The 24780-nt window shown below is 42.7% G+C and overlaps 2 protein-coding genes across 9 annotated transcripts in view; one reads left to right on the top strand and one right to left on the bottom strand.

Annotated features, from left to right (window-relative positions):
• The first annotated feature begins 5358 nt into the window (after window positions 1–5358).
• GNPDA2 (glucosamine-6-phosphate deaminase 2) lies at window positions 5359–16560 on the top strand. Of its 4 annotated transcripts, none has more exons than XM_088131270.1 (7): window positions 5359–5501; window positions 7032–7197; window positions 9776–9877; window positions 10032–10214; window positions 11193–11377; window positions 12669–12843; window positions 15775–16560. In XM_088131270.1, the coding sequence occupies exons 2-7, from the start codon at window positions 7074–7076 to the stop codon at window positions 15834–15836; spliced, it is 831 nt and encodes a 276-aa protein (XP_087987396.1). In that variant the 5' UTR covers window positions 5359–5501; window positions 7032–7073; the 3' UTR covers window positions 15837–16560. The 4 variants fall into 4 exon arrangements, with proteins under 4 accessions (XP_087987396.1, XP_087987397.1, XP_007442800.1 ...); XM_007442738.4 differs by lacking the exon at window positions 5359–5501 and adding an exon at window positions 5538–5723; XM_088131271.1 differs by lacking the exon at window positions 9776–9877.
• Window positions 16561–18289: 1729 nt separating this feature from the next.
• The window catches only part of GUF1 (GTP binding elongation factor GUF1), a 28934-nt gene continuing 22443 nt past the window's right edge, over window positions 18290–24780 (bottom strand). For all 5 annotated transcript variants that reach the window (XM_025175989.2, XM_025175990.2, XM_088131267.1 and 2 more), the window contains 3 exons: window positions 23855–23974; window positions 19582–19618; window positions 18290–19187 (listed from right to left, as the gene is read on the bottom strand). In XM_025175989.2, the coding sequence (XP_025031757.2) occupies window positions 19050–19187; window positions 19582–19618; window positions 23855–23974 (295 nt within the window). In that variant the 3' untranslated portion in view covers window positions 18290–19049. The remainder of the gene's footprint in view (window positions 19188–19581; window positions 19619–23854; window positions 23975–24780) is intronic.

Genomic DNA, 24780 nt, shown 5'->3' with positions numbered 1-24780 from the left:
ATCTTTGGTTTCACAAGTATTTGCATATTTGTGAAAGTAGTGTTATTTGTCAGAGAAATATATTAACTCAAACATGAATGTAGTGTTTGAGAGGGGAATCCAACACTAACCAGCTTTCAAGTATTCCTTTATCTAATAACCTTGTTTCCTCCTGAATCACAGATTTAGCAGAGGATGTAAATTATCAATTAGCTGAATAGATAAGGAATAATTTCCCATTCAGACTAATGAGGCAATGAGGAGCATTAGAGCTGCTCCTTTAATGACATATGTTGAAATCATTGACGAGGGTAAAACATGTAAGTATTCAGTCTTCTGTAAAGAAATTACATGGACTAGTAAAACTAAGGACCTATTTGATATTACCGTTAGTTAGATGAATACAAATCTCTTATGGGTACCTTAATTGCATAGGCAATATGCATATGGAGCAGGCAGTATGGCAAGCTGTCATAAAGAAAATCTCCAGGCACTGTTTGGACACATCATACAATTCCTAGACAAGTTCTAGTCCAGCCCTGGAAAATGTTCTACTAGCAGCTATCAATTATATGGAAACCAGGTTAGTAAAGTCAAGGATGTTTGCAAGGTTTTGTGAAGAGAAGGGTGCCGAACACACTTCCTTACTGCTTTACTCCACAATAGCACAGCTATCTTGAGGAAATGTTTTGACAGGTATTTTTGAACAGAGAAGTGAACTTTACTTCTGTTCAACAAACTGTGACACAGTAATATTTTATTTATTCATTTATTTAGCAAATTTATACAGCCGCCCATCTCTCAAACGTGACTCTGAACTCTTCATACAACAAAACAAAGAGTTAAAAACAAACAACTATTTAAAACAATTAAACATAAATAAAAAAAACAAGATTGCAAGAGAATGGACAACATTCTAAACACAACCGTCTTGCAGGCTCCCTTTTCCTGTGAGATCCCCAACGTTGCTGGAAAAACGGTGTTTCAAGGGCTTTGTGGAAGCTGTTGAGATGGGACTAACCTCCCCTCGGGGAAAATGGTGTTCCAGAGGGTGGGGGCCACAGCAGAAAAGGTCCGTCTCTTGGGACCCTTCAGACGGGACTCTTTAGCTGATGGGACCATAACATCCCTCTCCTGCTGGACCTGATGAGATGGGCAGATGTAATTGGGAAGAAGCGGCCCCTCAAATAACCTGCTCCCCTGCCATGCAGGACTTTAAAGGGTATATTACTGATCAGATACTTTTACCTGTTCAGTCTATAATGCAGCTCCAGGACTGAGGGATTGATGACCTAATACTAACACATCAACTGTGACTTCAATATGCAGTTAGTGATGGACAGAACTGTCTTCGATAGCTCAACTGGACATTTTTTCACAAAAACTGACACCAAACTTTGAGATTCAGAAAAATGGTTTTCTTAAATATGAAATGTATGATACTGTATCCAAGATGCAAGTATTTTGAGAAAGCTATGGCAGCAATTATCTGAGAATGGGAAAGGTTTTACGTTATTTAATGCCTAGTTTGGGCATCTACAACATAGCATGAGATTGCTAAAAAGGTTGCTAACTAGCTTTTTACTTCACCTTCTGTCAAACTGGGAGTTCCTTCTAGAGATGGAAAAATTACAGACACGTCCACTGAGAATGAGCCTGAAATACAGAAAGGAAGAACAGCATCTGCTGTTGATATTGCAGTAGAGAAATATATTTCTCAGTACAGAAAAGTAAATCCATTTATTTTGGATCAACACTCTAGCAGGAAGAGGATCCACATATTGGTTCAGCAGCCCTCTTCAAAGCCAGTTAATCCAGTCCTGGTCCCAGGTGGCAGGACTGTCGGACACTTTGATCTTCAGCTGCTGCTGGAAAGCTCCGGGTTGGTACAGAGTAAGACCACATGCAGATCAATATGCTGATCTGGCATGTGATAATGAGACCTGGCTAGGCAACAAGGATATGCCAAGAATATGCCCACCTTGATTTATGATTCTGCAGGAGCTATGACACCATGGTCAAGGAGGAGGGGTTGCTGCGATTGCACATGAAACTCTCGCAATGACAAGGAGCACTCTTCTGAAGGTGAGCTGGTGTAAGCATCTGTTCGTGGAATTGGACCACAATGACAAGCTAGAGCTGCTGCTGGTGTACTGACCACCTAACTGCCCAGCAGTGGTCTTGCATGAGTTCCTAGATGTCACATTAGGCATGGTGTTGGAGTTTGTGAGATTAATAGTCTTGGATGACTTCAGTCGCCATACCTGAGGGAGGAGTCCAAAAAGATGCTGAGTTCATAGCCTCCATGGTGACCATGGATTTGTCACAAGTAATCTCAGCTCTGTGTAATTTGGCAGACACAGACTTGACCTGGTCTTTATTCACTTGAGATGCGATTTGGAGGTGGAGGACACTGACACCTGTCTTTGGCTGTTGCCAGATCATTTACGGGACCTTTGGATATCTTATGGATCCACAAAAGAAGACTGCAAAGAAAAGCCATATAGACTTTATGCAGATTGAAGAAAGCCACTATTCCCAAATAACAGCTGACACTTCTCAAAGAAATCTTTCTTTGGCAAGATCAAACAAGGAACTGTTGATAATAATTTCAATGTTGATGTGGACCTCTATACAAGAAGCCTTCTATAGAACTGAAACAAGAGATAAAAAATAAATGGATGAGATAGAAAGACTTATTAGAAAAAGAACAAGGAGAATACAAAATCAAATCAAAAGAGCAATTGGTTTTAGAAGGACATACCTTTCAATGGCTTTCTTATATGCAATATAAAGAAAAATTTAAAATTGATAAAAAAGAATTTGGATTTGAACAGAATAAATCGAAATTTGAAATTCAATTATGTGAAACAGATGAACACTTAATAGCAAGAATGTATAAATTATTGTTGAGAGAAGAAATGGTTGAAGGACAAGTTAAAGAATGCATGATTAAATGGGCAAAAAATATTGGACATAATATACATATGCAGCAATGGGAAAATATGTGGTCTAAAGGATTAAAATTTACTTTGTTATAATTTGAAAGAACATTTTTATAAAATGTTGTATCAATGGTATATGACACCCTAAAGACTATCAAAGATGTATGGGACAATTTCCAACAAGAAGGGTCGTTTTACCATATGTGGTGGACATGTAAAATTGCAAAGAAATTCTGGACTCAAATACAAACCTTGATGCAGAGCATACTACAAATACAGATTCCATTTAAACCAGAATTATGCCTGCTGGGAATAATGGATTTTCAAATAGAAAACATCTTATTAGAATTACTCAATACATGATTACCGCAGCAAGACTTTTGTATGCACAATTTTGGAAAACCCAGACACTACCAGCAGTACAAGAATGGTTGTTAAAACTGATGGAAATGGCAGAAAATGATAAACTGACTTGCTTATTAAAAGAAAACTCAAATAATTATTACCTTAAAGAATGGAAACCACTGATGGACTATTTGCAAAATGCAGGCGGGGCGAAGCTTACATGGGGATTTGAAGATTAGATTATAAATGTAATGGGATATGTTTTGACAAAGAACTATTCCTACTTAATGCATTAAAAACTAGCACTTATTATTCCTAAGACCAGAGATAGATTGGAAGTAGGTTTCAGTCTGGGAAGATTCTTGCTAGAGGTTGTAGCTAATAAACATAGCTGGACTGAATTTGCATTGTCTCTTGGAGTTCCTTGGGCTAGGCCTGACATCAATCTTCCCAGACTGAAACCCCAGCTCCCAAGTCAGCCAGCCACAACAGTGTGAATTCCTCAGGGAGGTGCCAGTCTCCTCCTCTTGTATCTCCCACACTCCTCTGGGGAGCTAAGAAAACGCTTATCTCCCTGAGCCTGGCCTTCATAATTCCATGCCATTACAGGAGGGTCCCTTCTGAGATGCTTCCTACTCCTCTTTTCCTTCTGTGGGCTGAGATATTGATTGATGTCAGGCCTAGCCCAAGGAACTCCAAGAGACCATGCCAATTCAGTCCAGCTATGTTTATTAGCTACAACCTCTAGCAAGAATCTTCCCAGACTGAAACCCCAGCTCCCAAAGCCCTCCAGCCACAACAGTGTGAATTCCCCAGGGAGGAGCCGGTCTCATCCTCTTGTTCCTCCCACGCTCTTCTGGGGAGCTAAGAAAACGCTTATCTCCCTGAGCCTGGCCTCCATAATTCCATGCCATCACATCCTCTTTCAGTCAAATTCTGCAAAATTCCTTCCAAGGCATACATAACAACTAAACAGCTCTTATTTTCGCAGTCGTTCTTGCCACCCTTCTCCTGAGTAGGAAAACAGAAACAATGGAACGCATTGCAGGAACCCAGTCGGGAGGCGACTAAGGCAAGAGCGACTGTAAGCAAGGCCCCGTAGTCCAGGAATGGGTGCAACCGGCAGGCAACATGAATGTGTGCAGAGACCTGCCACCTGCTCCTCCAGCAGGAGTCATGGGTTAATTATGTTTTTAGACTTACACACATTGATGGACGTGAACCCATTTATTCCTATCCCATGTATCTTTTTCCTCAGCAGATCTTCTCCAGTCACCATTCTTTCGCAAGCCTGCGAAGGGCTCCACGGCTTTTCCCGCACTTTCTCGCGCTGCTCCTAGCAGAGCGTTTCCCTCTGAATCCCACTCGTTGCTTTTCCCCGAAGCTCAGGAGTGCAACATCGTGCCACGCGCAGTCTGTAGTTACACGTTCCTGGCTACACTCAAAGAAGCGTGTCGCAAAGTGCCACGAGACGGAAATAAAAGGAATAATGGCGTAGCAGGAAGGCGAACGATCTCCTGCTACGATACCTCTGCTTTGTAAGTTGTCAATCTCTGTAAAGCACAAAGGTTTACAGATGTGAAGGAAACCGAGCTGTAAAAACATGGCACCGGGGGATCCAGTAGAACATAGACCACCAAGACTATCCTCAGAAAAGTAAAACCGGCTGGGGATTCTGGGAGTTGAAGTCCGCCCATCTTAAAGTTGCCAAGGTTGAGGAACCCTGGCTTAGAGTTAGGAGAATTTTCCTTCCTTCCCTCGTCTTTCTTTCTTTCTTTCTTTCTTTCCCCCTCCCCCTCCCCCTCCCCCTCCCCCTCCCCCTCCTTCCCTTTTCTTTCTTTCTTCCCCTATTCTCCTTCCTTCCTTCCTCTTCTCCTTCCTTCCCGCTCCCTTTCCTTCCTTCCCCTATTTATTTTCTTTCTTTTTCTTTCTTTCTTTCTTTCTTTCTTTCTTTCTTTCCTTCCTTCCTTCCTTCCTTCCTTCCCTTTTCTTCCTTCCTTCCTTCCTTCCTTCCTTCTACTTCCTCCCTCCCTCCTTTTTAAACTCCACCTGGCCCGCCCTGCGCACGCGCGGCAAGTGCCTCCTCACTCGGGCCCTCCCTCGCGCCGAAGCTCCGCCCTGTCGCCCCGTGCGGCGCGGTCTCGAGCCGCCTGAGCCGGAGGGGGCGGGGCCTCCTCCCGGAAGCCTCGGCCCTGCCTCCCGCCCAGGAGTGCCGGCGGCTTCCCGCGCCAGGTGAGGAGCGGGCGGCGCGCGGGCTGCGGCCGGGCGGGGAGTCCGCGGCCGGCTGGCGGGGCAGGCCGGCTCCTTTGCTGGGATCTCGGCGGGCGGGGAAGCTCGGAAGCCGCCGCGGGGCGCCCCCCTGCGCAGGGCCGCCTTCCTCTCCTGACGGGGCGCGGCGCCCGGCCCGGGCTTCAGCCTCCTGCCGCAGCTGCCTGCAATTGGGAGCTGCCTGAGGTGTAGCACTACAACTCCCATGATCCCCAGGGCCGCGCCAGGCGCACTGGGAGGCAGAAACAGGAATCGATGGGCGGGTGGATGGATGGATGGGTTGGAATCCGCGGTGCTCAGCGAGTTCGTGGTTTCCCTGTTGCGGCCAGAAGCCCTTCGGGCGAGGCCCTGGGATGCTGGGGAAATCCAGCCCTCCTGCAACGTTTGGCCTTTATTTTACTTGGCAACGGATGCCAGCAGAAAACCAGAGGGTCTGCCGTTCAGATCATAACCGGCCTGAGAGGGGGCACTGATGGACATGTGCTGATATGCGGGGTGGGCTCGCTTGGAAGAACTATCTAGAAAGTCTGGGGAGAGATGAGCCACGGAACCACGCATTGAAATAAAGCGCATTAGGTGTGCCTCGAGACTGTGCTGCTGGCAGTCTCGCTTGCCTATTTTCATTACCCGAATCCATGATGTCGCCAAATTTATTTGGCATTTTTAAAGCGTGAACTTAGAATCCCGACAGGAGAAAAAATACCGGGTTCCGCAGACTGATTTTCTTCTCCGTGGATTCTAACCGAGTTGACTGCCCTGATTACAGTCAGAACAGATAAAGATTTCTATTGCTATGATTCCATAGGTACCACTTTTCAATTATCTCTTCCTGCAGTGGGTGTTGTAATTTTGACAGGAATAGTTTGCCATCCAAGAATTTTTTTTAAAAAAGAAAAGACCTAGTTTAAATGCAATATCCTTTCTGCTATGTTTCTATTTTGTTACAGAAACTGCAGCGTTTTAAAGATGCTACGTATTGCTGAACTTTAAAAACAGGAAGGGAATTCACACCCCACCCATATGCAGCTTCTATTTTGTTCTAGAAAAAAATTAACATTCAAATATTTAGTTAACTAAAGGGGGAGGGAATTCCTGGTCTTCCTCAACTGGGCAGTTTTCTGATATAATGGACTTCACCAGTTCCCAAATCCTGTACTGGCTGCACATTTTGGAAGCTGGTCCATTACATTTTGAGGGTATCATATTGGGGAAATACTGCACTATGGCTATAATCTTGTCTAAGCACAGGACAGATCTGTATGGTCTTTCAACTATCAAGCTATTCAGAAGGTGCTGCCAGTGTATAGAAGGACCACCAGGAACCCCCAAATCTAGCGTTTCCACTGCACACACACCCAAAATAATTTTCTGGAATTGTCAAGTACAGCCACACTCAAGGACTGGAGATTTTGTTTTGCTGAGAAGGTCGCACTCTGCATTGCCCGTGATAAAATATGCTTGTTTGAATAACCATCTACCTGGGTTCTTCCGCAGCTTCAACTGTGTTTTACTTTGGGGGAGCTGTTTCTCAAAAGGATGAGGCTCGTAATCCTAGACAATTATGATTTGGCAAGCGAATGGGCTGCAAAGTATATCTGTAACCGCATCATCCAGTTTAAGCCTAACGAAAGCCGGTATTTCACTCTTGGCCTGCCAACAGGTAATTAATTTTCTTCTCTCTCTCTCCTACATTTTTGCTTTTGGAAGATAAGGAGTGAATGGTTTAGTGTTCCAGTAGAGTGGCTAGATTTCACTCATTTGAGGCTTTTCTGCCTTGAGCAAAAGCTAGAGTAGGGTTAGGAAATAAAGGGAGCAATTAATCAATTTCTAGAGTTTTAACTTTGTTTTATCCATATCTCCTTCTCTATCTTAGCCTGCTTTCAGTTCTCTGAATGTGCTGACTCATATCCCCAACTTCCTCATTAGTTTGAAGGTGGAAGCGAGAAGAATACCAAAAGGCCATATTATGTTTTTTTTCTGCTCTCCCTGCTACTACCACAACCCTTTCTCCTCCAGGATTCCAAACACATCTTTGTTGGAGGGGGGAAAAAAAACTCTGTACACACAGTGGTGAATACCCTCAGCCCTCATATTGAGCATTCCCAAGGTGCGTGCTGAGAATTCTCAGACTCATAATTCACATACCTGGAGGGCCCTTAGGTTGAAGGAATCCTGGTGAATTGCAAACTGCCTACTTTGATAGGAAATATGGTTACGCTCTGAAGAAACATATGTCCACAAGAGCCCAATTAGTTTACTTGGAACCAAGTTCCATGACTTTTAGTTTGACTAACTTCCAAATAAGATATGTCCACCTAAACTGTCAGAAGAGGGAGAAAAGAAAAAAAAATCTATACATGTGGCGGTACAGACACCTCAGCATAGGAAACGAGTGATAGCAATGCACAAATCTGGTCTAAGGAAGGATTCCCTTCCTTTAGGTTAGCGCAAGTACACAGAAAACTTCTGTACATATGGATCCTCATGAATCAGCTAACTTGTGATGAGACAGGATTGTGCTAAGGGTGGGGGAATGGTAGGAGGGAAAGCTGTAGTGGGCACTAAGGAAACATAAGAGATGAACCTAAAATCATTACAGAAAACGCTAAATCTGAAGAACATGTTTATATACCTCAGTTTCATCTTCTCCACCCTAACAAGGCAGATATCTGCAAAATGTATAAGCTGGGTAGGTGTACAACAGCCTTCTCTTGCTTTTTTCCCCTTGGGTACTGGCACTCAGAGAGATGCTTTTTGTGATTAAAAAAGGTAGCCTACAGCCATCATGACAATTAACCCTTTATCTGGATGTTCACTTGAAGTCACTGGCCAGTGCTGCTCTGCTCCCAACTATAGCTGCATAGGGACTATTCTTACTTGTTGATAGCCTGTTCCTCATATCGTAACTTCATGCAGGTTTGTGAGATTTGTCATATACTCTGAGAAGGCAGTAGTTTACCTTCTGCTTGATTGAACCTTTTTTACATCCATTTCCCAATTTACTCCAACGACTCTGTCTCCGGAACTTCTGCATGATGGCAAACTTTTGCAGGATAGAAGAATGATCTCAATTGCCACAATAGCAATTTTTCAACCAGGTGTTGTAGGTCTTCAAAAAGCTCCTTGACCTCTATTTCATGAATGGGTTTTGGGCTGGCTATTGCAGATCAAGTTGTACTTAAAGGTACAACCCAAGAGGCTACTTAGAACATCAATAAACATACATTTCATCTTCCCTGTACATTTGCATGTTGACATTTGCCATTTTGTAGCCTGTTCTTCCATATGGCAAGATCCTGTTGGAGCTCTTTACTCTCCCTTATTATTTTAATCACTGGAGGAAATGATTTGGCCTCAAAGCTTTCAGTCTTTACATTGCATAAAAAGAGTGTCACAGCAACTTATGTACTATTCAGAATAAAATCAGATATTTGTGAAAGTTTATTTCTTTATAATTTACATTTTTAAGCCTGCCCAACTCATAATGACTCTGGGAGGGGCAGAGAATAAATATAATAGGGGGAACAGACATACACCATCACCTAAACAAACAATACATTCCAGGTGAACTCATCCCAGAGCTTGGAGAAAAAATGAGTTTTCAAAGATTGCTTAAAGGTTTGCAGGGTCCAGGCAGTTTGAATCTCTAGGAGATGTTACTCCAGAGGGCAGGTGCAGTGACAGAGATGATGTACTTCCTGGATCAGATGACATTGCTTAATAGATGAAACATGAACCATCCCCACCCTAATGGGTGTTATGGGGTGGGCAGAAATAATGGTAGAGAGACAGTCACTCACATGGGCAGGACCTATGCCATAAAGGGTTTCGTAGGCGATAACCAGCATCCTGAATTGCATTAGGAATTGGTAACCAGTGGAGTTTGTATAGTAGAGGCATTACATAGGTGTACTCAGGTGCATTCATAACTGCTTGCTCTGCTGCATTCTGGATCAGCTATAGCTTCTGAGTAGTCTTCAAGGGCAGCTCCATGTAGACCACATTGCAGTAATCAATATGCAGGGTGACCAAGGCATGAGTAATCATGAGAAGACAAGAGAATTAGAACATCACTTATTCCTTAAGGGATTGGTGGAAGAGAATCTTTTTGTCTAGAGTTTTCCCAGGGCATGATCAATATAGTTATAACTGGACTTGTGATCATCTCACCTTTTGCAATTCCAGTACAAGGAATTTTTCTTAGTACATGGGATAATGAAACCAATTGCTTGATGCAGGAAGCACACCTTTGGGATGCTACCAGAAACTGATAGACTATCACAAAAGAGGAGATCTCTCTTTTAAATATGTGAAGACATTCAATATGGATGAATACGTAGGTAAGTTTTTAAAAACTTTTGCATTTGTGGCACAGGCTCAGATTTGCTAACGGTGTTATGCGACATTGGGTAGAGCTGCATGCTTCAGCACATTCCATATACATTTAACTTTTCTTTGAGGTCCACTAATTAAACAGCTGTTCTTTGGTTCCAGGGCTTCCAAGGAATCACCCAGAGAGCTACCACTCTTACATGTGGAACAATTTTTTTAAGTATATTGATATAGATCCAAGCAATGCTCATATTCTCGATGGGAATGCACCAGATCTCAAAGCAGAGTGTGATGCATTTGAAAAGAAGATAGAAGAAGCTGGGGGAATAGAGCTGTTCGTTGGAGGTAAGCTTTTTTGTGTGCTTCAGCAAAAACTGAAACTACCAGTGAGTAATCCAATTAGTAATAAGTGTTGTTTAAGTATCATTCCTTAATGGAAGAAAATAATACTTAATAGCAAGCAAGTTTGGTTCATTTTCATCTTTTTCAGTCTACATTCTAACCCACAGCTGGGGAACCTGTGGTTCATTCCTGATCCACATATCCAAGTGTCCATTTGTCACACTGGAGGGCTCCAAGTTCCCATATTCCTGTATTCTGGCCTGTTTTCCCCTACTGATTTTAAATTATTCTCACAGTAATTCAAACTATTTGTTCTAGAAGAAAAATGCTGAACAGCTTGCAACCTAAAATTGCAGGGCTGTGCAGTGCTTCATCTTTGATCCCCAGTGGTGCTTCAGAGTGTGGGGGTGCCCAAATGTAGCATCTGTCTGCCACTGTTTACAGCAACTGTGTCTTTTCCTGGGGTCATGAAGTTGCCCTTTGCAGGAAAAGACATAGCTGCTTTAAAGAGTTGGAAACAGATGTTATGTTTGTGTTCCAAAGCACCTTTTTTGAACTGAGTCTGAAGCATGGCACAATCCTGCGAAATAGTTAATAAACAGTATTTTGATATGAACCCTCTTGGGTGCATGTGATTCACCATGACCTTGAGTTGTGCAGAACTTCAGCGTAGTCTAGGCTTCACCAAGACCTGAACAGAATCCCCATTTGAGGCAAAACCACAAAGCAGCGTCTCCTTCCCTGTTCAGGTGGAATCTGTCACGTCACTTGCTAACAGTGGTTTCTGCAGAGCAATCTGTCTCTATGGCCTTTGCCACCAATACAAGCACTGAAGCATCACCTTGGGACTCTTTGCAGGTGGTTCATACATACCTAGTATTATCACTGTTTTCTTTTTCATAGAGGTTGTTGATCAGAGTATTTAGAAAATTGTCAAGCGTGCCTGCATACACTGGTTTCGTTTTTTGTGGTCTTTCAAAGGCATTGGCCCAGATGGTCACATAGCTTTCAATGAACCCGGATCCAGTTTGGTGTCAAGGACAAGATTGAAAACACTAGCCATGGATACCATTCTGGCAAATGCAAAATACTTCGATGGTGATTTATCTAAGGTTCCAACTATGGCATTAACGGTTGGTGTGGGGACAGTCATGGATGCCAGGGAAGTAAGAACATTTGTCTTTATACTTGCATTTTCTGAAATATATCTGAAAACTGGTGTGATCTTTAGAATTTAGAATCTTTAGAATTAGCGCATTACAAATGTCCATTAGTGAAATACAACTGGTTCCCCCCAAAAGAGCTTATTTTATCCCATCTTACTTATTACATTAAAATCCCATTTCTTTGCTTCCCAGTGGGCAAGAATCATTTCATTTTTTCAAAACTTCTGCCTCCATTAACCTTACTTGCCCTTCTAGGAGTTTTATCATTCTGATTGAACTGAATCAGACCCTAGGTCCCCTATATTATGTACCGTAGGGCAGTGTTTCTCAATGGCTGGCTAGGGAATTGGTAGTGAAGTCCACACGTCTTCAAGTTGCCAAGGTTGAGAAACACTGCTGTAGGGTATTTAGTATTCCACCATTTTATTCGGTTATGCACAATTCAGGGCAATTAATAACAATATCAACAATTACCACCCCATCTTGAAGTTTTAGTAGAAGAGGTATTTTTCTTTTTAGTATATATTTTCTCTTGTATAGAAGTTAATTTCCTGTAAAAAAAGAAAAAGAAAATCATTTCTGGAGACACGTGTCAGTGGCTCTGGGAAAATGGCCACGCTCTCTGTTCTCCCTTACACCATAGTCATCATCTGCAAAGTAACGGCCTCTTCCTTTGTTTGAATGTTGACAAAAGTGGGGATGGCCTCTTAAAAACACAGATATGCAACCATCAGAATGATGCACAAGTCAATATACCTATATCTTTTCTACAAAGATCCTTCATTTCACATTCCACAGGATTCCTTAGAAAACATAAGTACGAGGAAACATCTTCCGATGCTTTGCATACCATCCCACTGATTTGTAATCAGGATGTCTCTTAATTGTCCTACAGCTACTAGACAGCCTTCAGCTGGAATGTTTCCTATGTACCAGACATACTTCTCTTTGACGGTGCCATTACATAGCATACAGCCTGCAGAGCACCTCCAATAGTTGACTAACTATAATCTGTAATGTCCTACAAGGGAAAATATTAAATACATGGGGAGGAATCACATTCATTACATAGCCTTAACGTGTAATTAAATACAGGGTTGTCCTTGCCCCATCTAATTTCTGAAGCACCCAGAAAAAAACCGGGCACTTCTGACCGTCTCATAAGATTTTAGGAATATCTGTTTTAGTCACCAGAGCATCTCTGCTTAGTATCTACTGTCACAGTTGATGGTGCTCCTTTAGGAGGTAGTGGCACTTGGTTGACTGTGGTCCATTCATGCTTGTCTTCCAGGTCATGATTCTGATCACGGGAGCACACAAAGCCTTTGCTTTATACAAGGCAATTGAAGAAGGGGTCAACCATATGTGGACAGTTTCTGCCTTCCAGCAACATCCCCATACTATCTTTGTATGTGATGAAGATGCCACTTTAGAACTCAGAGTTAAAACGGTTAAGTATTTTAAAGGTGAGTGCCATCATTTGATAAGACTAAAACTGGAGCCTCAGAGCTTTTTTGCCTGAGGAACACTTCATTATGAGGCCATTTGCCAGCGGCTAGTGAAGTCAGCACTACATCTCTGACATTCAAACCTTTCCTCTTACTGCCATTCATTTTCACGCACATTCCTACCTGGGTATGAAAAAGCTACTGTTGGCTCCAATAGAGGGTTTCTTTCAAGTGTGGTTAGTGTTGGAGATGGGGGAAGTAATTTTCAGTTGTCTGTTGATGCCCCGGTCAGCAAATTTCAGATGAATATGAATGCATATGAGCATTTCCCATCTAAATGTATCTGGGATTAAGTTTAACTGTGTGGGCTTTCTTGATCTGACAGCCCTCATAAATATTAGTTTCTTGAATCTTCAAGCAGGGGCAGGTGTACCAGCTTGCAAATCTAATTTGAAAAGCTCTTTTCCAACCAGCCAGGTCAGAACACTTAAAGTCAAAAACTTACGTTTCTGCTAATGAAATAATGGAAATACTGGATAATAACTCAGTGGATAGATGGCAGGAGGCCTGGTCTATTGTTTTGCTTGAAAACATCTCTGATAAAATCCATTGTAGGCTGAGGCAAAGTAGTGAATCACTGTTTTACAAGAAATGGCAGGATTTCAATTTTTTAACAAGAGATAAGCATCCTAGCAACAGATTCTATCAAAATTTATGGGCATGTTAAAATGTATTAGCTCTGTGTAATTTTTTGAAATTTAAATAATACATTTTAAAAAAAAATATTAGAACACTGGAAAGGGTGATTGGTCTTTTCTGGCAATGTGAGGGGAGGCACTCCATGGAGAGAAAAGTATCAGAGGAACAAAGAGTGTGGGTCTTGTGCAATTGTAGTTCTGGCCCCACATGATGGTTTGCTTTAGAACAGCCTGCTGTTTATGTTGTGGACCCAGATCGTTATTCTAGTGGAAATGTAGTTCTTGATAGGTAAAAAACCAGTACTCCCCATCTGAGATTAAAGAGAGAAAATATTTTCCTCCCCCTGATATCCCAGAAGAAAACATGGTTGGGTCATCACAAATTGGTCAGATATTAAGAATTTGATACTATAGGGAAGACATATTTGCCAATCTACTTTAGCAATAGTAGCCATTCTGGTAATTTGAAATGTTTTGAGCTCATTTTCTCCTAGCAAAATCTGCCCGTTGTGTGCAGAGGAAATCTTTTGGATCCCCCTCTCAGGAGATTTGGAGGGTGACAGGTCACAGGCCCCCAGAGGGTAAATGATCCTCACCTTGCTCGCTTTCAGAAAGGTGGCCTAGATGGTCCTTTTTGCCATGTCTTTAAGGTTGGAAATGCTATTCGCAGGGCTGCTGGTCATTTTAATGTAAGTGCATTGGTTTTGTGGTCATGTGTCAGTGTTTATGTTGAGTTTAAACTTATTGGTAATTGATTTTGGCTTGTTTGTCATTTCAGTAGAATGTGTAACTCTTTTAGATGTAAACTATCTTGGATGGGGGTGGGTATACATTTTGTAAATAAATAAATCCATATGGAAAGTGGGCCATTTTACTTTCAGAAGACTTCCAGAAGGGTTGAAACCACATATGAGCACTTTGGTAAGGCTGGAACAGCTGTCCCTAATATTTTGAAGTTGAAACATTTGGCATATCTCTGTCTAGTCACTTCCAATTCCATGATACCATTCTGCAATGTGCTATGCTGTGACTGATACTGTTGACCTCAAACTGAAGATCTTATCTCATCATTTTCCCCCCATTTTTTTGTTCCTTTGAGTTCCTGTTGGCTCCTGGTGACTGCCCGGACTAGTCCCTGCAGTTTTCTTGGCAAGGTTTTTTGTTAGTGGTTGCCATTGCCCCCCTCTTAGGGCTGAGAAAGAGTGACTGGCCCAAGGTCACCCAGCTGGCTAAGGTGGGACTAGACATGGTCTCCTGGTTTCTAGCCCTGTGCCTTGACCTAGTGGTCACCAGACTGGCTCTTCATCTCAGCCTATGAATTAAGTCAGATCAGTAAACAGGTAGTACAAACCTATGGCACATTCTGTAAGGACAAATTGGCCTTGATAGGTATTGTGTGGACAGTCTGTAGGCTGCATCTGTCCCCTTGGTTCGTCTGCATGCTGCTCTTGAGGTAGGGAGCACAGATGCCCTATCCTTGGCATTCGCAATAGGGAAAGGGCAACTGTCCTCTGGTTGGCCACGGGGCAGAAGCTTCAAATTTCCTTTCTCTAAGGAACAAGTTCAAAGTTGTTCTTCTCCCCAGGGACAGTGAACGTGGGTGTGTGTAGAGAACCACAGAGATGACTTTGGAGGAGGAATGTGGCAAAGCATGGATTAAACTCAGGAGAGGAAAGAGGTGTTAAAAAGAAACTTAGAGTGACGCTACCTTATCTGTCTTTGGAATGAGGAGGAGGGAGGGAAAATGCTGGAGCAGTGCTTCTCAACCTTGGCAACTTTAAGATGTGTGGACTTCAGCTCCCAGAATTCCCCAGCCAGCCATGCGCCATGTGAGTTCTAGTCCCACCTTAGCCAGCTGGGTGATCTTGGGCCAGTCACTCTCTGTTAGCCCTAGGAAGGAAGCAATGGCAAGCCACTTCTGAAAAACCTTGCCAGAGAAACTGCAAGAACTAGTCCAGGCAGTCGCCAGGAGTCAACACTGACTCAATTGTGTTGGAGCTTTGCTTTATTGATATATGCGACCGTAACAGAATCAGGGTTTCATGATTCTATTAAAGTCACATATATCAATAAAGCAGAGGTCCAGTATTTCTTGTGGAATCTGTTTCCTGGCCTGGCCTACCTCAGAGGGCTGAGAGGGCGTGGTAGCGTTTCATTCCATACAGAGCGCTACATATATTGTATTATTACAAACAGAGTAATGTTAACTAGTAATATGACTAATACAGATTTATTTATTTTTATCTTCAAGGTTTAATGCATGTGCACAACAAACTTGTGGAACCTCTACATAGTATGAAAGAGCAAAACTGAAGGACAAATCCACACTGGATTCATTGGGTTAACCCTGGCAGTGTGTTTCAGGGAGCAGACTGCCACGCAATATCGTGAAAAACTGGCTGAAACCTAGTATCTTTCAAACCCAGGGTTTGTTGTTCTTTTTCCTTGCGGTCCAAATATACGCGCACATTCCTCTCAGTGCTGTTACAAGGCCTGTTCTCTGCTTCCCCAGACCTATTTTGCCTGCTGAATATTGTAAGCTGTCCGGAATGATGGAACAGTTATGGTGGAAGAGGATATCTCAAAGAAGCTACCCAGGGGGAGAACAGTGTTCTCGCAGGGGTCTCTGCAGGATGTGGTCAAAAACGGTGGAGATGGTGCCCGCCCCAATGTGATTTAAGTTCCACTTTTTTTTACGTGCAGGATTTTGATCACACCGTCATGGCCTTCTTGACTTTTCTGACTGTACCCTGCAGACACTCCTGGCTCTTTAACTCGAATACAAACACTTCTTTGTTGCTCTTGCTTTCGATCTTGGCCTCTTGTCATTAATCATGACTGAGCAGCAGGCACTTTACAATCAGATGTTTACATACAACTCTCATGTCTACACCTCAGCAATTCATTGCCTTAAAATCTACACCTTCTTACCTGTGGGGGTAGAATATGGTGCGGAAGAGTATGAGCAGAGTATCTATCCTGTAAACAATCATTCTGGCAATTTTTTGAAAGCTGCCCTTGCTTTGTTAGTTTTCTTTTTAAAAAATGGCCATCTTCTAGACTAACCTTAAATGTTTACTTATTTCTTTCTGCTGTGATACTCATTTGAAAGGGGAGGGATGTTAAATAATTTGGGCCGTTTTCCATGGTTATTCTTGCCAGAAAGGGGAAATGGGCGACGGAGTCTATATATTTTGAATGCCAATGCAACTGTTAAAATCTCCTGTGCCATGCTCATATGATTTTAGCTAAAATAAAGAATCGTATTGCTAACTCCTGTGCTTGCCATTCATTTTCCAAGAGTCATGTGGGTTTAAAGAGAGATGGGAATTTTCCTCTGGGGAAGGAGGAAGTGGATATGCTGTATTACTTCCTTCAGCAAAGCAAGAGACTCCCTTCACCCTCATGAAAGGCCCTGGATTTGGTTGCTCACATCTGAGATAAAGCAGGAGAAGCTACTATAGTATTGAGGATTCAGCCTCCCAATTTCTGGAACGTGTAGGAAGCCATCTGAGGGCATCATGCCCAAGTCTGTTCCTGACATTTTCCATCCATTTTTAAACCTGTTGTGGGAATTGAGTGGGAAAAGCAGCAAGAAAACTCTATGGGTAATATGAGCCACTATCATGCCACCTTTAACTGCCCAAACCCTGGAGCTCTTCCATCTTGTAAGCCGCTTGGCCACTTTTAAGATATGTGGGCTTCAACCATGTGGAGTTGAAATCTACACATCTTAAAGTGGCCACGCTTGAAAAACACTGATTTAAGCCTTTTCTGCTAATTATTTATTCAATTTGTATGGCCGTCCATCTCAGCAAGTGACTTTGGGTGGCAAACAATCTTAAATTAAAAAATAAATTTTCATCATGAGTACAAAAACTGAAATACACAGCAGCCGAGGGAATGCTACAATCCACGGTTCTTAATATAACCAGGAGACGGGACCCTTCACACACTCGGGACCCCAGGCCTGGGCACATAACCAGGTCTTTAGGGCCTTATGAAGGCTAGCAGCATCAGGGTGTTATCTTGGTCCGCCAGGAACTACAAAACTAAGCACAGCCTAATTCTCTCTACCTACAAGTCCCTTAATGTCTGTGGGCTCCCACGGGGGAAAGAAAATACGCCCCTATTACTAATCCCTATCCTGCCTCCCCTCTCCTCTCCGCCACTGCCACTCAGCTAGCTTTCCTCCAAGGTAACAGGTAACAAAGCGTAACAGATTTTACACACCTTGAAGCTTCCCCTGGACAGTATTGGTATAAGAGGGGAAATACTAATATATTGCTAGTACAACTAAGGACAACTTGAGCCTGTCTTTTATTCAGGGGCTAGGAACAAGATGAAAACAACGTCCTAGGCACATAGCCAGGGCATATTTAGATTGTACAGAAGGTTAACACCTACCATTTGCCATTCACGCACGCATGCTAACAGCATGTAGGTAATATATACCTATCATATAGAAAGAGCAAATGGGGATACACGCTTAGTGTGTTTAGACAGCTATTGTGACGGAATGTATCTACGAAGAGGAGGGTGATGTGAGTAGCAGCAGAGAGCAAGGCTATCAGGAAGGAGGGGGCATATTTCAGGAGGCAAAAGGCAACACAGTCCGGAGATGGAGCGTGGGAAGAGTAAGAGGTTCAGGACAGCCACTCCCTAAAATCTCCCAGGGTAGATCCACTCGTTGCTGTAGTGCAGATTTAGTCTGGCCAGGTTCTGTCTATAAGGTATACGCAAATAAAGGAACTGAACTCAACTCGACTGTTTCACCCTTGTTCTTGGGCTGGGCCTGACAGTTACAGTATTCGATGCTACCGGCTCTATGCAATAACCATGAAAATATACCAGCAAGAAATAGAATCTTTTTGCTATAAAGTTGCTCCAGAGATCCAGTACTTCAATTTATTTACAGCAGCTTGTCAGATTTCTGCCCCTGGAATCCATCAACTGTTTGACATCCTCTGCTGGGGAAGTGGAGTTCGGTTCAAATATACCGTTGCTGCAAATTCTGAAGTTTATACAAATGGCATCAATATAGATGAGAAGTCAGTATACTGTAAGGCAGGTAATCCAATCTATAGTCCACACTAAGATCGACGTATTTTTAAAAAACACAGACTAAGCAAGCCCATCCCGAAGAGCCGATATTGGTACAGCAAGTTTATTTACCCAGCATAGCCGAGAGCTTGCAAATGTCAATATCCAGATTGTAATCAAACATGGAAAGAGATGAGGAGGCACAGGTTTGAAAGTCGCTGGCACAAGGCACTGCCCTCAGAAATTGCATCGAAAGATGTCAGCAACGCTCTCGGACGCTATGCTGTGCTTTCGACTTTTAAGGCGTAAAATGTTCTGCCATCAGCTTCAGCGCTTTACTGAAGAGTCGCATTAGGTCGGTGTCAAATCCGCACATTAATATTGATGAGATCAAATTCAAGACAGGGATACCCAATTTGTAAACAGCTGGTTCAACAGTTCATCAGCTTGACTTCTAAAAAAGCTGGAAGCAATATCTATAAATTACTTGTCAAGCTGCTTCTTGAGAACTTTTATAAAAGCGTCCTTTGGCACTTCCACGTTCCCAATTTTCCTCATCTTCTTCTTTCCTTCTGCTTGCCTCTTCAAAAGTTTCATCTTCCTTGTAATATCGCCTCCATACTGTTTTTTAAAATATAGATATACATATATTAATGCATCGAGATGAATAATTCACAATACCAACCAGAAGACTGCAAATCATCTTTGATAACATTGCTACTATCCTAAACAATAAAAAGTATGTTAAAAACTGTGATAATTGTATCAAACACTCCATATGAATTTAACCTTGGTTCTAGCTTTAAATGAAGTAGATGAAATCTTACTAAAAAAATAAATAAATAAAGTGGCTCACATACATTAAGCATTTTTAAAAAATGAAACACTAATCTCAGACTCACGAAAACGGATTTTAACACACAGGAAGTTATCTGTATTCAGCAATTATCATTAAAGGACAAGGAAGGAATGATTTGACTTTCTTTTTGCAGAAAGCAGAGAAATTGGTACTTACACATTTTGCCAAAACATTCTTTCTAAAGGGTTTTAGCCTGGAAAATAAAGTAAGCCAAGTTGCATTTTAGAGGGTATAATACAAAGTATTCCATAATTTGAAGTTCTGAAGAAGCAAGTAATTGCTAATTATGTGCTTTTAAACCTTTCTGTACGCTGCCTTTGCCATTGGGTGATCTAATAAATCAAAATAAATAATGCCCTTTGGCAATGAGAAGCCACTTAACTTAAAAGTTAATATCTCCTTTACTCTTGTTTTCGAATGTATTTAAACCTTCCTTTTTCATGCTACTGGAATCCAGTATAATTTCAGTCTACTTTTCATATATCAAAGAGAACACTTTATCAGAGAAAATCCTGATATCCATTGTGACCAACTTATGTAAATACCCTTCCTTTCAAGAGAACACCCCTTTTCTTCTTTTAATTCAAATGTTTTATGTATATATTTTAATTTATATTCCTTTTGCAGATGCTCCACAAACCGCTGAATGCAACATTTCAGCTATTACAGAAACCCAGCCACCCGTGCCATATATTCATTCTAAGGAAGCTTCAATGGCTGGTGACTAATTCCAGGTTAATATGAAGAGCCTGAACTTGAAATGTTCCATCAAAACGGCCACCACAGTAGGCTGTTCCTTGACACTTCTCCAGGTGTTTTTGGCTTTCTAGAATACCTTGCATACACCCTAGCCATCGGGTGCAAAAGGAAACTGCTAAAGAAATACCAACTGGAAGGAAAAGGAAGAAAGATAACAGGGAAAGGAAGAAGGGAAAGAAGAAGTCTACTGGCTGTTAAATGGAATCTGAAGCCAATATGTAAGGTGCTGGGAGCCCAGACTTTCAGCTTTCCTGGCTAGAAACCATTGGTGATACCCTGAGGTATGGCATGCATCAAATCAGTGTATGCCACTGACGACCTGTCTGCTTGGAGAGCTCCATGACACGGTTTTGAGCACTGCCTGGATTGTGAGGTACTTCTCCAGGCACTGGAGGGCCAGCTAGCTGCCAGTACTGGAGGTCCAGCCAGCATTGAACTTGTGGCTACCATTTTGCCTGTCTTCAGGTTGTCTCCCTAATACGCTAATTCCTAAAGAGCTGGCAGCAGAAGGAGGTCTTGGTTGGTGGCTGCCAACTTAGAACATGCTCTGTGGGTTGGATTCTGCAGTTGGGCTCTGCTCCAGGGAAGCCCTGCAAGCCCTGGAAGTTGTTCTGGAGCAGTTTGACTGTGCTGCATGGATCTTTTAACACTGACTGGATTTGTGAGATTGCAATTTTGGATTGCAAGAACTTTAGATTCTATCAGCACTGACTTCCTTATTGCTGCACCTTGCATAAGAACATCAAGAGGCCATCTTCAGGATTGGTGTTTGGGTGGTGGCCTGGAGAGCTACGCCCTGTGTGAGAGCCATGGACACCAGGGTTCCCAGTGTTGTTTGTGACCTTCTGTCTTTACTAAGAGTAAGGTGGGGAACAGGTGGCTAGGGGAGTAGAATGGGTTGAAGCAGCGCTAACAGGGTGATTGAGGAGCTTCAAAACTTGAAGATCACCTGGAGTGATTGTGATTTGGTGCTAGATAGTAAAGACCCCAGGAGGGGGGTCATGGGGCAGGAGAGGCAATTTTTGGGAAGAGTATTATGTTTCTGATCAGCTCTGGGAGGTATAGTGGGAAGTCAATAACAGGCCATACCCATGGAAGGAGGGTTCAATATCTCCAACCAATCCCTCCTTCCAGTTGTCAGTCCTTATTGCAAGAGCCAAGGTATCAGTTCCTTGGGGCCCTGGGGTTTTGGCTGCCGCTACTAAATGCCATGTCTGCTGTAACAAAACCATCCTCATGTTAATTGTGGATTATAGGCCAGACCTGGCTTGCATTACAGAGATCTGGGTGGGGAGGATAGGGGACTTCATCTCTCAGAGATCTCCCCACTCACGTTTTGGGTTTGGCACCAGCTGTGGTCTCAGTGTAGCACAGTGGGATAGCCATTCTCATCTGTGAGACTCTACTGGCATCAAGAAGTGTTGCTCCATAGATAACTGGATGCAAGACCCTGTTTGTCTGGTTGGGTCCAAAGGGGCAGTTGAGCTTGCTACTGAGGGACCCCTTTCCTGCTGCACAGCTTCATCCCTGCTAGGGCTGCTCAGCCTAATTACTGAGGAATTGGTGGGGTTCCCCAAACTGGTGGTGGTGGAATTCAACCTGCCTTTCCTAAGCGAGGAGTCGGGAGAGGCCCAGGAGCTAATGACTGCCATGATAACTGTGGACTTGACCCAACTGATCAAGTCCCTGATGCACGTAAGAGGTCATACACTAGATATGTTTTTTGTCTTGAGACAGACATAATGTGATCTGAAAGTGGGGGGCCCCATACAGTGAACAAATCACTCTCTGACTGCTATGAGGTTTTCCAGTGTGACACCACCCACAGTAGGGAAGAGCCAGTCTGCTCCAGATGCCTAATAGATCCAGTGGGTTTTTAGAGGGCTTGAGGAGTTTCCCAGGGATCTAGTGGATCAGATGAAATCCTGTTTGCCCAGTTAAACCGGGGGGGGGGGAGCTTTGGCACTTGACCAGATTGAACCAGAGCAGCCTCTCCCTTCTGGCACTTCCAGTCAGTGATGGTAGGAAGGAGAGGCCTGCTCAAAGGCCTCCACTTTGTGGAATGTCTCAAGGTTCTCTCCTCTCTCCATTTCTTTTTAATATCTATCTGAAACCACTGGGGGAGGTAATCCATTGGTACAGAGTCCAAGATCATCCATATGCTGATGGTCTTGACCCCATGCCAAACAGGTGATACAGTAGAATCTGCAGTGCCCAGAAGCTGTCAAAGTCTGGAGAATAACAACTCAAATTCCAAGAAAGAGTGGCTTTGGTGTTTGTGGGTCAGCCAGTTCCAGAGAAATACCATCTCTGACTCTAAATGAAGTTGCACCCCCCTGTTTAGAGTTGGTTTGCAATTTGGGGGTCCTCTTAGACTCACGGTCCCTATTCAGCAGGTGGCAGCTGTAGCCGGGAGGGCTTTTATACAATTAAATTTTGTTTACCAATTGCAGCCATTCCTGAATCAGAAGGCCCTCTTCACAGTCACTCATGCCTTGGTCACCTCCCACTTGGATTACTATAGTGCATTCTACATGGGAGAGCTCTTGAAAAGCTTTCAGAAGTTACAGCTGATACAAAATATGGTGGCCCAGGTAGTGATGGGTGTATCCTGATAAAGTTAGGTGACTCCCACTACTTTAGGAGCTGCAGTGATGCTGGTTGGCTTCTGAGGTTTTCAAGATGCTGGTTGCCACCTTTAAGGCCCTACATGGCCCTGGACCAGGTTATCTGAGGGACCATCTTTTCCCATATTTATTTGCCCATCCAATCAATCAAATAAGGAAAATTCCCTCCTCGTCCTGTCTATATGAGAATGGCATCAGATGGGCCTTGGAAGTGGGGGAATTTTCGTTCACCATTCCCATAATCTGGAATACCCTCCTCAGGGGAGTTCAAGTCTGTTCCTTTTCTTTTGAGTTTCAGGAGAGCAGTTAAGACTTGGTTGTTCCATTAAGTATAGAAGGAGTGCATGCTATGATTGAAGATCTGAATTTAGTGAATGCATGTTTGTGTGTGTGTGTACACTGTATGTGTGTGTATGTACAATTTCGATACTCTATTTGGCTTATTTTATGGGTTTATTTATTTAATTATTTATGGTGGAGGTTGTTTTTCTTTTGCCTGATGATTTCTGATTGTTAGCTGCACAGAGCTTTCAAGAATGGGCAATCAATCAATCAATCAATCAATCAATCAATCGTATCTTAATTCAGAATAAGACCTTTTCAGATCTTTGACACGCTTCTGAAATCAGGTTAATCAGGTCAAAACACTGCATCATTTACATCCACCTTCAGTAGAATTCTTAAAGCAAGGTGTGCCCAAATATGAAGAAGCTCTCCAGAACTTGTGACAAATTGTAATTTCAAACATGGCAGAAAGAGAAAAATAATGTGCATGGGGAATAATCATGTTAAAAGAATTAAAATGATTTTCGTTACTTTCAATCAATGCACTTTTGCCTAGGCTCGGCCTACTTCTTGAAGGAATGCAATCCCTTAAAGGCCAAGACTAATTCTCAGTCTGAAACACCTACTTTAGAGAAACCAGGATTACAGTCTGAATGTCAAGTAATCACTAAAAAAGAAATTTTAACAGTTAGGAGAACTGAAAACAGGAGAAAGTTATACAGTTATCTTTTAAAACCAAGTCAACCATAACGACTTACGTTTCTCTCGCAATTATTTTGTTTCCAAGAGCTGCCTGGATAGCTATTTCAAACAATTGCCTTGGAATAATGTCTCTTAATCGCTCACACATATGTTTACCAACGTGGTAGGCTTTGTCTCTGAAAAAGAAAAAAAGTAAGAATGTGTCTGCCCCTGGGCCCTTCCCCAGAGAAGGTGTCAACGGGAGCATCATGAATGAGAACTTCTCAACAATGGCGTCCAAACCCACCCCATCCTGGAACCCAAGTTTGCGAACCCTTTCCCTGGATACATCTATCTTCCTTGAATGGTGTCAGCCCTCCCAGGTAAACCAGACAGGAAACAAGACCAGATGAGCTAATTCTACATTATTGTAAGGCTACATTAACAGAATCTTGTGAGTCTGAAGGCATAAATCTCCCACCCTCCCTATTTACCGCCTGAGTAGTTACAGTGGGTCCTTTCTAAGTTTCTTTTTCTGGCCACTACCCTGTTGCAGACTCCTTTTATCTGATCATTCCTTAGGTAGCATCTCTTTCCCCCGTCTCCCAAGGCCACCCTCACATTCCATCACAAATGGCGACTGCTTTTCTAGCCTGATCTTTTTCATATTCAGTATAGCACTTATTGGTTTGGATCTAAAGAATCTGTGAATATATATCTGGGCTTCAGAATCTTAATAGAACAGATTTATTGGCTTCCGATCTTGATTAGGTAACTCCGCTTTCTCAACCTACTTGCTCAACCTCAATAGGATATATGGAAATCTTAAACTTCCCAGTGTAAGCTATAAAATATGCTAATATTTTCCACTTAGATAAGGCTAAGTTAATGCAAACGTAGAGAAAGGACTGAGAGACAGACAGACAATCTCTATGCAGCAAAACTGAGAATCCCCCAAAACAGTTGGGGATTATAAACAAAATTAGGAAATCACCCTTAAAAT

This window comes from Python bivittatus, unplaced genomic scaffold (assembly GCF_059951505.1).
Source record: "Python bivittatus isolate LINGU-HERP-01145 unplaced genomic scaffold, Pbiv_v1 ctg000970_np1212, whole genome shotgun sequence".
Lineage (NCBI taxonomy): Eukaryota > Metazoa > Chordata > Lepidosauria > Squamata > Pythonidae > Python > Python bivittatus.
This window is presented reverse-complemented; position numbering and strand designations above follow the sequence as displayed.